The sequence below is a fragment of the Oncorhynchus nerka genome, linkage group LG5 (assembly GCF_034236695.1).
Source record: "Oncorhynchus nerka isolate Pitt River linkage group LG5, Oner_Uvic_2.0, whole genome shotgun sequence".
NCBI lineage: Eukaryota > Metazoa > Chordata > Actinopteri > Salmoniformes > Salmonidae > Oncorhynchus > Oncorhynchus nerka.
The window spans coordinates 53,532,003-53,547,830 of record NC_088400.1 but is presented as its reverse complement, the minus strand read 5'-3'; the positions used below and the strand labels follow the sequence as shown (position 1 = coordinate 53,547,830).

Sequence of the window (15,828 nt, the reverse complement as noted above, 5' to 3'; positions counted from 1 at the left end):
GTGGTTGGATACAGGAAGTTGCATGTTTCACAGAAGGATGTAGCTAGCTAGAAGTTAGTTAGCTCAAAGATAAACCTTTATGTTGAAAAATAAATAATTCTATGGCTCTGGGGTGCAAAGACACCAATGTTGTTTCAGTGTTGAGTTGAAAACCAACGCGTCGGATCTGTTTGGTAACGTTAATCGTCGTCAGGATCCAGAAATCAGGTAACTTTAGTTAGCTAAACTTGCTATCCAAGTTAGCAGGGGTGTAAAATCATCTTTACGTCGATTCTGTTTCAAAACGTTTTTACTCAGACGGAAAACGTTAAACCAGAGTTTCTATTGGACAAATTATGGTAGGTCCCTCCTCGTTTCATTCAGTTTGTTTCCGTTTGGTTGTTAAACGGTAAACGGTTTTCGTAATGAATACACCCCTGGTTAACTAGATAGCTGAAACCACTGCAGTAGCCAGCTAACATGCCACCTAATTTAACATATCACGGCGTAGCAGTCTGGACTCAGACATAATGTATTGGCACAGACTGCCTTCGTGGGTTGGGAGTTGTGACCACAGTATGTGAACTTGACTGGAGCGCAGAACGAGTTTCCCCTAGGCTGGAACTTCGGCCTTCTCCAGTAGCGTTCACTTCATGAGCTCACGCCTCGATCACACTGACAGTGTTTTGCATTTTGGTAGCAGAAGTACATTCATTTCAAATGGAACGCTGCGTTTGCCTTGCAGCATTGCGTTGCAGAGGCAGCTGTAGTACGTTCAGTGTGGCGCGTACATTGGATTTATTGAACATGCGCATCAAACTGTAGACAGTTTGACAGAAATGGTAGTAGAAGCTGAATGTTATTTTGTTGCACCACATCCAGATGATAGTGCACCACATCCAGATGACAGTGCATACCATTTTGCGCAATAACACTGACGGTGTGCCTGCCCATCATGCATTTTTAGGCTACTTAAAAAATATATATATATTATTTGTATTTGTTTTTGTATGATTTTTGTTATTTTGTATTTTCATTTAATTTAAAAAATGTGTTGGCTACTTGTGTGCTTCTATAGAGTACCACAGCATGAGTCATAATACCATTAAAACCTAGTGGACAAACAGGAAATGGTTCCAATCATTTTTCCACCATTCATTTTCCACATAAGGGATTTTAGAAACACTTAAAGACTGTTTTGTGTAGGCTTACCTTGGCGTGATGTTTTGCACAAGACAGTTCTCATCTCCTAACCAAGCTACTGCCTCCGCCGCATTGTTCTCAACACCAAAATGCTGGTTAACTTTGCTATTATGCACATAGCAACATGGTCTAGGAAAAGGCGCCAATTCAATTCATCACTGATGTTTCAGAACCGCGGACAGTGACCGTTATCCAATGCGAGAGAATGTGCATTTGTTATAAAATAATATCATTTTTATTAGTGTTGCACCATTGTTCTTACATAATATAAAATAGCCTAGTGGTTAGTGTTGGGCCAGTAACCGAAAGGTTGCTGGATCGAATCCCCGAGCTGACAAGGTAAAAATCTGTCGTTCTGCCTCTGAGTATAAGGCAGTTAACCCCCCTGAAGAGTTAAGAAAATATTTACCAAATAAACAAAAGTAAAAAAATAACACAATACAATAACAAGGCTATATATAGGGGGTCCCGATACTGAGTCAATGTGCGGGGGTACAGGTTAGTCAAGGTAATTTGTACATGTAGGTAGTGGTGAAGTGACTATGCATAGATAATAAACACAGAGTAGCAGCAGTGTACAAAACAAATGGAGGGGGGGTGTCAATGTAAATAGTCCGGTAGACATTTTATTAATTGTTCAACAGTCTTATGGCTTGTGGGTAGAAGCTGTTAAGGAGCCTTTTGGTCGTAGACTTGGCGCTCTGGTACTGCTTGCCATGTGGTAGCAGAGAAAACAGTCTATGACTTGGTGACTGGAGTCTCTGACAATTTTGGGGTATTTCCTCTGACACCGCCTATTATATAGGTCCTGGATGGCAGGAAGCTTGGCCCCAGTAATGTACTGGGCTGTACACACTTCCCTCTGTAGCGCCTTATGATCAGATGCCGAGTAGTTGCCATACCAGGCGGTGATGCAACTGGTCAAGATGCTCTCGATGGTGCAGCTATATAACTTTTTGAGGATCTGGGGACTCATGCCAAATGTTTTCAGTCTCCTGAGGGGGAAAAGGTGTTACCGTGCCCTCTTCACGACTGTCTTGGTATGTCTGGACCATGATAGTTCGTTGGTGATGTGGACACCAAGGAACTTAAAACTCTCACCCGGCTCCACTACAGCCCCATCAATGTTAATGGGGGCCTAGTGTGTCGCACTCGCAAATGCTTCACAATTGATTTATTTGTAGGCCTTTCAAATAATTGAAATAATAGGCTCAACTCCATTCACATGTTATGGTTATGACCAAGTTCGAGTTGACGTTAAAGAGAAACTAGATAGCTAGCAGAAGTTAGCCTAGCTAGCTGTGACTTTCAGTTGAAGCTGTCATTCACATGAAAATTGGACTGTGTTAGCTAACTAACTATTTTGCTAACTAAAGTCAGTTTAAATATGCATGTGGAATTAACCAACAAGTATTTATGTTTATAATACGCTCCCACGTGTGAATGAATTAGACCAGCTAATGTCAGTCAACCACTAGCCTTTGACCATGACTCAGTTCCATTACATTACACATAAGAGTCACATAAGAGTAAATGCATCTTCTGTAGGGGGAGTTTTGTTAAGAGCCTCGAAGCTCAATCTGAACATTAACACGGAGCACTTGTGGTATGGTTTCGGAAACCATAATGACCTTATCTTTCATTTCAGCGAGAAATCTTTTCTTTAAACAAGGTTAAATTGATACAAACTCTGATCTATTTAGGGCGTAAATCGTTATTTTCTTTTGGCCAGTTGTTTTTAGGTATTGGGACAATCAGCGAAACCGCTTCTGGAACGGTAATGCGAGCTGGTAAAGGCAAGCCTGAAGTGGACCACCAGTTTTGAGTCCAAGATAGGACAGTGGTGTGGGGCCTGATCACCTCCGTGAAAGCACTGTAACAAAGTGTTTTAAAACGTTTAGCAACGGAAGGTTAAAATGTGCATCTTATCAGTCCAATTCAGGCACTCCCTGTTTCCATCTGTTTCTTCCATTTGGTGACTAATGAATGCGACCCAGGCCTTTTGTCATGGCTGGACCCATCACAGCAGCTGAACTTCTCCACCCAACCCCCCCATACAGATGGATGGAAATGAGAGGTGACTTATCCAGGGTGCTGCTGCAAGAGCACTAATCAGTGCTAATCTGTTCTGGACCAGATTAGAGCTTTGTTAGAGATTAGAGCATCTCTCATTATTCTCTGTGTACAAAGGAGAGGCTCCTTCTGTGTTCTGTCTGTTTTAACACTTTTAAAACAGTGTGTCTTGGTTTTTGTTCTCGTCTCGCGGCGATCTGGTACGAAGCCGTCGCCGACTAGCTCTTTCGTTTCTCACCTGAGTTGCTTTCCTGTTGCGCCGATGGACGCTCCCTCCTCATCCTCCTCTTTTCCTTGGGACTTAGTGTTCATGCTGTCATCATCATAATTTATCTTGTCTCCTATGGGGATTAACATTAGCATGAGTCTCCGGCACCGTGGACACTGACTCCCATTTGTCCTCCTCTTAAAACGCTGTGGAGATTTTCATCTCTTTTTCCCGTGATCCTTTTTAAAAATTTCTCCTGGGGGGGAAGGTAATCAAGGAGGGGGCGAAGATGCTGAACCAGGGGGCCGTGATGCTCTTTACAGGGCTCTGTGGGGCACTGGTGGTGCTGGCGATCGCCTACTATACCTACTGGTAAGTCCTGTTGAGGGAGCAGTCGAGGACCGCGTCAGAACTTTATAAGAACTTTATAGACATGACTGGTCCCGGTTCCACAGTGACTCCAACTGCGTGAGGCTGTGTGCAACCACAAACTATAATCTAAAATCTCTTGAACTACCTGACACTGTTTATTTGGGAGAGTGTAGACTGGGCTTGGTTGGTTGTTGTCTCTGTAGCACTTTAAATTAAGTTGATTTCTTTGGGTTTGTCTTGTTATTTCTTCTGGAGTGGCTCGGGTCCTTAGTTTAGCCTGTTTTGGCCTTTGGAAGGCCAATGGAGGCCAGGCTGTTTCTCCCTGTTAATCAGTTTAGCCCTGAGTGGCTATTGCTAATCTCTGCCACGTCCCACATCCAATCAGGCCTTGTGTGTGTGTGTGTGTACCCTTGCATACTTGGTATTCTGCTAAATGGCTTTAACCTAGTACATAATCAATGGCAATTTACATCCTTTGCATGCCTTGTAGGCTAGGTCAGGGGTTGTAAATCTTTTCTGTTTCAAGACTCACTCAAATGCTTAACAAATATATGGGGACCCCCTACATCAGAAATCACATTTTGAAGTGTTATTTTTATAACTGTCAATGCATACATAAATACTAAATGTGAGATGTTTTAGCCTTACTGCTGTTATTTTCAATTTATAGTTTTATCTATTGAAAACTAGTTGAGAAACAGTGGACTTCTTAGGAAATGTTTGGGTAAATTATCAGCAAATAACACAGACACACCAGTTGGTTTCAAACTAATAGACAAGCAGCCTATACAAGCACCATGCCCATAGAAAGCAAGATATGAGTTGAGAGACATCTGAACATCCCCAAAAAATCTCTAGGCCTGGGTATAGACTTTTAAAATTAAAATTAAAAATCTTTGTTTTTTTACACGTGTTCTATTTCTTCCACTCAATTTCATTCAGTAATTAGAATCGTGTGTGTGTGGAGGGGAGGAGAAGGCAGGACACAGTCTCCCCCACCACCTTATACCTGGGGGGAAATTATGGCTGAACTTTTTTAACCTCCTTGTGTGTGTGTCTCACACCCGGTTCGTTGGCCCAGTATTGACGGCCAGCCATTCGTCTGAGGGGATCAGGTGATTGCAGACCCTCCCCTCCCTCTCCCCCCAAACACACCCACTCCACCAGGCAGCGCTTTGTCAGGCAGGCTAGGGGGAGCGTCTCCCTCCTTCCCACTCCCTCTCTCTTCTTTTGTCTCTCCCTTTTCCTTCTGTGTGGGGACAAGTTTCCCACTCTGCTAATGGACGGCCTTGTGAGATGTCATTTGTCTCCTAGGCAAGACTCCAAAATTAACTAATGTTTACTGAGGAGCGCTAGTGTTTCTCGCGCTCTCTTTCCCACTACTTGTAATTCTCTCTCTGTTCCTGACTGTGGGCAAAGCTAGGGCTTCACACTTTGACAAAACTACTTGCTCTCTCTTCCAGAACAAGGTTAGTGGTATTTCTGCTCCTTTCCCAGGGGTTATTGGCGTGAATGGGATGTTATTAATGAATATTGACCTCGTTGAGACGATGGAGCCATTTTATTTTACTAGTAATACTGTGTTAAAACCCAGAATCACCTGTTTGACTGTGAACTGATGCTCCTACTGTAGAGAGAGAGAGAGGCTATACCGGTAGTTTCAATGGAGATCAACTGCATTTTAAGCATGCATGCTATTATCTGCTTGCAGATGCCAGACACTGTAGCAACTGCTTGTATTATATGTATGTTTGCAGAGTTGACTTTGCCGGCTGCAGCTTTGACGTTTGACTGCCGTGGTTGTTTGGTGAAGGAAGCAGTCCAAGGCATTGCAACCTGATGTCAATGTGGGACAAACCTGAAGTTTGATAGCCTATGCCAGAAGATCAGTATCCGTAGAGAATGTCACCCTTGTTGATGTCTGCTTGATTCTTGAGCTTCGGATAAGGTCGTTTTCTGGTCCTCTTCAGTGCTATCTGCAGGAAACGGCCTTAGTTTAATGGGCCATTTAAAACATGGGTCCTACAGACCTACACCACACCCTGTTATGCCTTGGCTTTATGGCATCCATCACAACTCCTCAGGGCAGTGAAGTTAGAACAGAATCTTGAAGTATTAAGAAAGTGTATTGGGAAATCATAGTCAGCCCACAGAAAAATATGCACATGCGTCACTGTGCTTGCTCAACACTGTCCTTCCTCACAAGTCCTTACCCACCCTTGATCTCGGATCCTCTGCTTTTCAAACACAAGTGACCTGCACTTAACTACACTGTTGGCTACACTGTTGAAAAGATAGCAGTACGATAGCACAGGTGGAGACGTTTCAAGCCGGGGAATGAGGTTACAAAACCAACTTGTTTACACTCGCACCTCTAAACTCATTCCACAGTGACCCCAGTCGTTGAGCAGAGTGCAGCTGCAGATCCGGGTCACGGCACCACTACTGTCCTCTTGACCGTGTCTTAGCCAACTATAGAAAACCTAGCAGTTCAATAGCTTAAAATGTCTCCACCCACGCTAAGTAGTGAGGTTATGAATCCAACTCCGTTACACACACACAGAGGATGGTGAGTGTTTGTTCAGCGGGACCAAGTTAATGTTCTCTCAGCCCTATGTTCCCTCAGTTCCCACAGCTATATCCTCCCTCAGTTCCTACAGCCCTATGTTCCCTCAGCCCTATGTTCCCTCAGTTCCCACGGCCCTATGTTCCCTCAGTTCCCACAGCCCTATGTTGCCTCAGTTCCCACAGCCCTATGTTGCCTCAGTTCCCACAGCCCTATGTTGCCTCAGTTCCCACAGCCCTATGTTGCCTCAGTTCCCACAGCCCTATGTTGCCTCAGTTCCCACAGCCCTATGTTGCCTCAGTTCCCACAGCCCTATGTTGCCTCAGTTCCCACAGCCCTATGTTGCCTCAGTTCCCACAACCCCATGTTGCCTCAGTTCCCACAGCCCTATGTTGCCTCAGTTCCCACAGCCCTATGTTGCCTCAGTTCCCACAGCCCTATGTTGCCTCAGTTCCCACAGCCCTATGTTGCCTCAGTTCCCACAGCCCTATGTTGCCTCAGTTCCCACAGCCCTATGTTCCCACAGCCCTATGTTCCCTCAGTTCCCACATCCCTATGTTCTCACAGCAACGATGTTCCCTCAGTTCCCACAGCCCTTTGTTCCCTCAGCCCCCTGTTCCCTCAGTTCCCACAGCCCTATATGTTCAAATTACTTGAGTAGATGCTGAGATACATACATCTCAGAAAATGCCTTTTGGGCTGCTGGAATATTGACAAAAGGTCAAAGTCATAGTGATTTAAACAATTCAGTAGGTTCCATATATACTCTCACATTTGTGTAGATGCTGAAATACTCCACATGTTCTACATTTATAACAATAAGCATTGGTGCCAATTTTGATTGAAATTGGTTCAGTTGGTACTGAGGGACCACAGGGCTGGAGGGACCACAGAGCTGGAGGGACCACAGAGCTGGACCCCTGATCAGATGCTTGAGTTCACTCAAGTCCACGCTCTGTGGGTGGGACCTCCTGTGTAGTTGGTACTACAGGCCTGTAGTACACACACACACACACACAGCCATTGATTTGGCTCTTTGTTTCTAGGATGTGATTTGACAAAAATAGTTTGACTGACTTAAAGCTCATTCTGGTATTCGGCCACTGTGTAGTTATTAGTGTTTTAGGATGGGTTCAGTATAGCTTTGGAAAGTAGTCTGTTTTATTCTTGAGACTGGACATAGGAATTGGGGCACAGTGGGTGAAATGTCTGTCGTGGATACAGTATTACTAATTCTGTAGTATTACTAATGATCTTAACATGTGGGAGGGAGTGGAGTGGTGCAGGCCTGCTGTTTGAGGGTGTGTGTGGGGTCTAGAGTTAGCAGAGAGGAAATATCAGAATCCCAGAGATGCTGAATGGGGCCATTGTTGCCAATTTAGAGACGTTGTTGCTATATTTAGCAAGTTTTGATACTGCTCCAGAGACTGTTACTGTTAAAAGAGCCTAGCAACAAATGCAGCTACTTATCAGGCTGCCTTGGAGAGTTTTGATAGCATTTGGAGACTTTTCCCATTCAATTCTGGAAGTAAATATCTGCAACAGAGGTCACAGCAAGAGCGCACAAACAGTTAACACTTTGTCAAACTGCTGATGTAAAAAGGGCTATATAAAATATATTTGATTGACAGGCACAGAACGCTACTTTGGGGGTCGCAGCTGTGCTGCAGCATGGCAAGTTCATGCTGTGACGTTGAGAAAAAGAAGTTGTCATAAGACTGAATTGGGCTAGTTTAGGAGTTGGACACCTGGTGTGGGTGTCTGTGTGTGAAAAAGAGAGTGAGAAAGGGAGTGAGTAAGCAAGTTGCTGGCCTTGGTCCAAGGAAGTGAAAGGGCGTGTGTGTGTAGGTATGCGGACATGTACATGTCAGTGAGAGGGAAGTTATGTGCAACGCCATTTGGATGAAAGGGAGTTTATTTTTGTGGGCAAGCTGTGTTTTTAGCCTGATAGTTTCCTATTTTATATTGGGGAAATATAAATGGAAATTAATCACAGGAACTAACTGGTTGTCTGCTGAACTCCTCAGAATTAACCTGCTCTTTCTTTTCTTTTTTTGTCACAGTTCTCTGAATAATTAACTCAGTTGTATGTTGTTTGCAGTTTTTTATTTTCTTGTTGCAAGTTAGATTCTGTTTTGGGAAAGAGTTTGTTCAGATTGTCCCCTTTAAACTGGGGTGGCAGGTAGCCTAGTGGTTAGAGCATTGGGCCAGTAACCGAAAGGTTACTGGATCGGATCCCCGAGCTGACAAGTTAATCTGTCATTCTGCCCCTGAACAAGGCAGTTAACCCACTGTTCCCTGGTAGTCCGTCATTGTAAATAAGAATTTGTTCTTAACTGACTTGACTAGTTAAATAAAAAAACAGATTGTGAATAGTTTGTAATGGGGTTCTTCTCTGTCCCACAGGTCTGTGGTGTTGGCTGACGGGCCGTGCAAACGGGGCTTGTGAAGGGATTCCACCGTGGTAAGTTGCACTGGAATTTCAGAAAATGATCACTCCTCCACTATTAACCCAGCCTCATCAAAGGGGTCAGGAGTTTTCCCTGACTGTGTGACCTGACTAGGAATCCTCGTCATAGCCAATAAGGCACAGACTTATTCCTGGTCAGATCAGTTCGTCAGCGGAAACTGCCCTAATCATATTCATAAACCTCCTCTTTTAAAGGGTAGGAAACATTCATTTTTACTCACCCGAAGTAACAACAGTGTCGTCAAATACTTAGTAACGTAGTTACTGTAGTCACGATCAAAGTGTTTTTAATTTTTTACATATCTATTAACTTATTTTGGATATCTTAATAACTACCCACAATGCACTATTTCTCAACATTATATGGAGAACCGGTGCTATCTGGTGACATTTTCCACAGAATTAAATGGAAATGCATAGTTTCTTTATGGTGTTCTCCCCCAGGTCGGCCGTAGTGTGTTGGTAGCCCTAGACAGCCCTGGCCATGGGGCTGATAGCGTACATCAAGAGCCTGTTCATCCTCCAGCTGCTCGTTGGCTTTGTGTTTGTGGTCAGCGGCCTCATCATCAACTTCATCCAGCTCTGCACCTGCGCCCTATGGCCCATCGACAAGCAGCTCTACAGGAAGATCAACACCCGCCTCTCCTACTCTCTCTGGAGCCGTGAGTCACACTCAGTCTTGAGTCGTGTGTGTGTGTTTTTGTTTGTGTGTCTGGGGGGGGGGTGGCCATTCTGGCTGTTGTCCCAAAATAAACCAGTCTTAAATTTGTTCTTAACTGACTTGACTAGTTAAATAAATAAATATGGTGTACTGGTTTTGGTGTTTCCCTCTATCCCTCTAGTTGCTGTGTTGTGTGCATTCCTCTCATGCAGTCTGTGTGGGGTGGCTGGTGAACAATGGCCGCAATGGATTTTGGTCATTGTAGTTATTTACCACGTTTTCTGCACTGAACTAGGTTGAATATTTGTCTATTGAAAACTTAGACTCCCTACAGCATCCCATAGTTCTTGATTTTATGTATTTCGTGCTTGATAGGATTTCTCTCTAGAAAAACGCATTTTGAGCTCACAAAAAAACAAAATGGAATTTGAGTAATTGATCCAACTTCGGTCAGTTTATTGTTTAATAATCAGACAACCAAAATAATTTGGTTAGTCGTTGATGGTGTACTTACTAATCATGAGCAGACAGGTAGTACTCCTGCTGGACCACGGCATGCTTGGAGTGTGTGTGTGTGTGGTGGTTGCACTGTTGTTGTTGACTGAGTTTACACTCTGATTTTTACAGGAATTGAGACTAGTGTAATGTAGTTCATTGCAACGGTTCGTTGCGACTGGTTACATGCTGACCAGACCGCTCCCATTGCGTGCAATAGTGTTGCAATATAAATATCCACGTTATTGTCATTGCACCCACACTGCCCGCGCACATCTGCGTAGCCAGGTGCTAAAATGGAACTTGGTTCTATTTGTGACACTTGACGCGCTGCAAGTCCCACCTCTCCCATCTCCTCATTGGTTTTTAGGAGCATATACCCACGTGGGTGATTGAAAGACGAACTGAGGTTCACAATCCAGTCCAGTTGGTGGTGGTAATGCGCCTTAAAGTTGGTTGCCAACCACCATATAAAGTCAGAAGAAGAAGAAACCTGAAGGAGGAGAGATTACTAGAAACAAACTATTTTTACCCTTTTGTCTGTGGATTAATTGTCTGTGGAGAACCTTGTGCATTTCAGGTAAAATAACAACCCAATGTTTTATATCCCAGGACAAATTAGCTAGCTAGCTAAATTACCATAAATGTTTGCTTATCGACAAGTCACCAAATGAATATTGTTGGTTTTGATATTTCAACCTGCCTTTCCTGATCGCGTCTGGTGTGGGGCGACAAAATTGACACCATTTTGCGACTGGGTGGTTCATTGTGACGGAGTTTACTCTGGTTCGTTGTTAACTCTCTGCTGGCCCTCTCTGTCCTGTAGAGCTGGTGATGCTGCTGGAGTGGTGGTCAAGTACAGAATGCACCATATTCACAGACCAGGCCACGGTGGACAAATTTGGCAAGGAGCACGTCATCATCATCCTCAACCACAACTACGAGATCGACTTCCTCTGCGGCTGGACCATGTGTGAACGCTACGGCGTGCTTGGAGTGAGTATGTGTGTGTGTGATAGAGGGGGAATGAGTTTAGCTGCCTATATCTACTGTTTATGAAAATATAATGTTTGGTAGGTTGGCTGAACAAAGTCGTTTCGTCTTCTCAGGCTTCAAAGGTCTTGGCCAAGTACGAACTGCTGAAGGTGCCTCTGATTGGCTGGACATGGTACTTCCTGGAGATTGTCTTCTGTAAGAGGAAGTGGGAGGAGGACAGAGATACCGTGTTCAAAGGCCTGACCCAGCTGAAGGATTACCCTGAGTTTATGTGGGTGAGTAAGACGACAAACCGAAACACAATGACGTTTGCCCCTCTCCCTTTGACCATCAGCGTGTGTCTGTATGGAGTTGTACCCTGGGGTGTGTTCATTAAGCATCAAACAGATGAAAAATGCACATTTCTGTTTACCGTTGAATAATGTTTTCCACTGAGTGCCCAAATTAACACGCCCCAGATTCGTTGGCGGCTACGTGCACACAATTTAAGCCAGTAATCTGACAAACTCTCATGGGGGAAAATGCAAGGGAAGAGCGGGTTTGAGGGGAGGAATCAAAGAAATACAACTGAGATTCTGTGTGTATGTTGTTTGTGCATGTGTACATGTTACTGTGGACAGTGTTGCCAGAAATGCACATCAGGGTGTGTCTGAGGTAGTGCACCTCTGTTGGCGTTCCTACCTTCTGTTGTTTCCAGTGGGACACGTAGGGATTACAAGGTCATGAGCTTAGTGTGTTCAGTGTTTACCGCTCCAAAGACATCAACAGGGTCACCTCCAAAGACCGCAACAGTGGTTGTGTGTGTGTGTCGACTTGTCTCTCTCTCTCTTTCTTCAGTTCCTATTGTACTGTGAAGGCACCCGTTTCACACCGAAGAAGCATGAGATCAGTATGGAGGTAGCAGAGAGTAAAGGTCTACCAAAACTCAAATACCATCTACTGCCCAGAACCAAAGGCTTCACCACAACACTGAGCTGTCTCAAAGGCACAGGTGGGACACAAGCACACACAAGCACGTTTACACACACATTTGCTGCATCACACTCATGGTCGCACTCTTTCCTTTCTCAGTATCTGCTGTGTACGACGTGACACTAAATTTCAGAGACAAGAAGGTCCCAACACTGCTGGGAATCGTCAGTGGAAAGAAGTACATGGCAGATATGAATATCACGTAGGTGGCGCCTGTCCCTCTCCCACAGACAAAGGCAGTGCACTGGTCCTTTGACCCGCTGACATACTGTATCACCAGACTTGCTGCCCTTTAGTAGCGTTGTACTGAATCGAGTTCCCCTCCTTCCTGTATAGACGGTACCCAGTGGAGGAAATCCCAGAGGACGAGAAGGAGTGTGCAACCTGGCTTCACAAGCTCTACCAGCGGAAGGTGCCGGAAACTCAGCTTTCCCTTCCCATTTCTTTACCCTTTCTAGCCATAAGTCAATGACTCTCTCCACTAATTAAATATTGACAACATTCTCTCTTTCTTCCTTTCTCTTTCTGTAGGATGCACTGCAGGAGCACTACGAGAAGGAGGGCAGTTTCCCCGGTCCCGCTATCAAGCCCCCCCGTCGGCTGTGGACGCTGCTCAACTTCCTCTTCTGGGCCACCCTGCTTCTTACCCCCCTCCTCAACTTCGCCTGTGGGGTGTTTGTCAGCGGCTCTCCCCTCCTTATCGTCGTCTTCTTGATCTTCTGCATTATCGGTGCGGATGCCACCCATTTAGCCTGCTAAGCCTACTGCTTTTTCCAAGTTCTTATGCTGTTAGGACCTGCCTATACTATATAATCTCATTTTGACTCATTATTGGCTGGTTTCCCGAACACAGAATAAGCCTAGTCCTAGACTAAAAAGCTATTTCAATAGAGATTCTCCATTAAGCATGCATTTTAGTCCAGGACTAGGGCTCTCGAGTGGCGCAGTGGTCGAAGGCACTGCATCCCAGTGCAAGAGGCACCACTACAGTCCCTGGTTCGAATCCAGGCTGTATAACATCCGGCCGTGATTAGGAGACTCATAGGGCGGCGCACAATTGGCCCGGGTTTGGCCGGGGTAGGCCGTCATTGTAAATAAGAATTTGTTCTTACCGGACTTGCCTAGTTAAATTAAGGTTAAATAAATAAATACATATTAAATTATTCTGCTCTAAATGTATAGTTTTATAAAGCATTGCTCTATACTACCTTTTTCCACTGGTGGGACTTTTTCAGTTGATGGCACCAGCACAAGATTTGGTCGTACCAATTTTTTCGCAACCGAGCGCCAGTTAATGACTTGACCTGTGGTTTTGCATTCCATACAGAACAAGGCTGATAATGACTAGCCATCTTTTAAATCATGTAAGCGCCCCTGCGGAAATAAAATGAGCATAAAAAAATTCCCCTCAAAGTCTATCTCTCTCCTTGTTGTTTTTGCGTGGGCTGCTCAATCCACCGCATCCTCCGATGTCGGCCTTCTGCATTTGGGGTGGAAGGTGGCAGAACTACAGCTGTGTTTGTCAGACCAGGAGACATCCTGAAAATCAGTCTTCTCACTAAAACTTTTGTAGTGTCGGAACGGTTTGAGGCACAAACCAATATGACCCCTCTATGGAAAGATAACTCTCACAAACACATACAGGATCCCCACAAGCCTCACAAGCCTCGTCTGAAGGTAGACAGACCGATACGAGAAAAAAAAAATGAATGGGAAAATATATGGAAGTACTTTAGTGCCCAAAAAAGGGGTTAAATACAGGTCAAAATAATTATAATTAGTCTCTTAGATATTGGACAGGCACTTCTAAACATTTCTCCTTTTGATGTATTTTTGGACTGTGTTGTGCCATGTATGAATATGTTATTCAATACGTTAATAAGGGCTAATAGCAGTAAGACCAAATTCAATTTTTCATCAAAAAATAAGTTTAAAAGAAAAATGTTATACTTACAGGCATCCTAAAATTCTAAATCAAATTGCTAACCCAGCCCTGGGCCCTTTGACCTAAGGGGGTTTTAACTTGACTATCATATTCACATTGATTGTTTGTTGAGGGGAGAAAAAAAAAAACGATCCTTTGCGCAATCTCTAAAAAGGTGCTATTGTTAACCATTTTGAACAGTGTCACTCTCAGTTGTAGGACCCTATTAAATTTTTTTTGTAAAATCTTTGCAGTCAACATTTTAATTGGGGAAGTTTTTTGGGAAATACTTTAGAAATGTTCATTCAAACAGAGCATGATGACTGAAATGTGAGTGTTTTGGTCGCAGTGTTGAGCCCTGTATAGTAAGTATATGTGATTACCTACTACTGTATCTGCACTTTGTTAATTTGTATTATACCTCAGTTTTTTTGTTGTCTTCTTTCTTTCTACTGTTATTGACAAATCTCTCTCTGTCTCCTCTCTCCACAGCTTCCATAGCAGTGCGCCGCCTGATCAGTGTATCTGAGGTGAACAAAACCGGCTCTACTTACGGCAAAATGGAGGGCAAAAAGGAAAACTAGAACTCTTTATGGCAGTCACGTTACGGTCCCTCTACTGTCAACGCTCGGTGTCTGAGCGGTTGTTGCGGTCCCCGCACAGACAGACACTGTGCAGCCACCCTCCTTCAAAAATAAGTTAAAACTCAGCAGGAGGGTGGGGGGGATATAACTGAATAGACTTTTTAGACGTAAGTTAAAATATTAATTATGATGATTGTGACACAGAACAACATTTTTAATGGAATTGTTGCATTTGACTCCCAGTGAATGCATCCGTCCAGTGAGAGGGGGGGGTGACAGACAGAAGGACTGAACGGTAAATACCAGAGGGTGTATCTCTCTAGCACCAAACGCTCCCTGCACCCCAGCTCGAGGCCCCCTGTCGGTCTCCTCCGCACAGCTTTGTGGTTCTCCTCAGCAACATGCTCCAGAACTTTCCTGTTTCAGCGGTACCACTTCCTCCAACATGCACCCCACTTCCTGCCACAGCAGCCCACCCTAAAGAAGTGCTCTCCACCTATCAAATATTCACATTTTCTGCTTCAGTATCTCTGACTGGGCCAGCCCAACGTCCCTCTGTAGTTTCAGCAAGGGGCTTTACTGTCTGGAAAATACAGATTCCCAGCATGCTTTAGCTCCCCACCCTTAGCCCCATGAAGGTTGGGTGTGGAGGTGAAGGAATCTGAACACCTCTGAGCACATCCTGTTATTTGTTTGTCCGTCTCCTCGTGAAACTTGTGCTGAATCCTGACACAAACGAGATTGAACATGCTGCTACTCCTCCCGTCCTTCCCAGAAAAGCAGACGTGATGGCCAACCTCGCACCAATAAAATGCAGTATTTAAATGTTAATTTAAAGCCAGGTTTGGACCTGAGTTGATTTCTGAATTGCTTGTAGATCCCATAAATACTGATTGTTATAAACAATAAAACAATTATCATTTGGTTTCCATTGAATATACAAAAGTGATTGAATGATGGGATTACATTTATTTCCCTACAGTACTCCGGAGTGACTTGTTCAGAGGTTTTTGAAGAGCATTTTTTTTGGCAATGGTGGATCAACATCTAACACAAATTAATTGTAAAATAGTTAGGCCTACCACCACACCCCGGTCCCCCATCTATTCGACCCCATTAGTGTATGCAATATAAAATATGTAGCCACAGTTTGAATGCCTTTAGGCCCATCATAAGGTGACACAAAGCTAGTATAGCAGTCGTCCAGTGACCAAGAGCTGAGGACTCGTCTGAGGACAACACCATCACTAACACTGGCTGTCCCTACCATCCAACTCGGCTGCCAGCAGAATAGATTCATGCTTTTACAAAGAGCAGGTGAAGTG

General features: G+C 44.2%; 1 protein-coding gene across 3 annotated transcripts; it reads left to right on the top strand.

The window, feature by feature from the left end:
• On the top strand, positions 1-15,439 carry LOC115129628 (1-acyl-sn-glycerol-3-phosphate acyltransferase gamma-like). Of its 3 annotated transcripts, none has more exons than XM_029660205.2 (10): positions 1-207; positions 8,808-8,865; positions 9,316-9,533; positions 10,854-11,023; positions 11,137-11,298; positions 11,861-12,014; positions 12,095-12,197; positions 12,332-12,407; positions 12,527-12,725; positions 14,412-15,439. In XM_029660205.2, the coding sequence occupies exons 3-10, from the start codon at positions 9,356-9,358 to the stop codon at positions 14,501-14,503; spliced, it is 1,134 nt and encodes a 377-aa protein (XP_029516065.1). In that variant the 5' UTR covers positions 1-207; positions 8,808-8,865; positions 9,316-9,355; the 3' UTR covers positions 14,504-15,439. The 3 variants fall into 3 exon arrangements, with proteins under 3 accessions (XP_029516065.1, XP_029516067.1, XP_029516066.1); XM_029660207.2 differs by lacking the exon at positions 1-207 and adding an exon at positions 3,376-3,835; XM_029660206.2 differs by lacking the exon at positions 1-207 and adding an exon at positions 5,042-5,304.
• Positions 15,440-15,828: the final 389 nt, after the last annotated feature.

Bases quoted from the DNA above. Each gene is read 5' to 3' on its own strand.
- LOC115129628 (XM_029660205.2), top strand. From the start codon at position 9,356: ATGGGGCTGATAGCGTACATCAAGAGCCTGTTCATCCTCCAGCTGCTC. The intron at 11,024-11,136 runs GTGAGTATGTGT...TCGTCTTCTCAG, and splicing joins AACGCTACGGCGTGCTTGGA to GCTTCAAAGGTCTTGGCCAA. The intron at 12,015-12,094 runs GTGGGACACAAG...TTCCTTTCTCAG, and splicing joins GAGCTGTCTCAAAGGCACAG to TATCTGCTGTGTACGACGTG.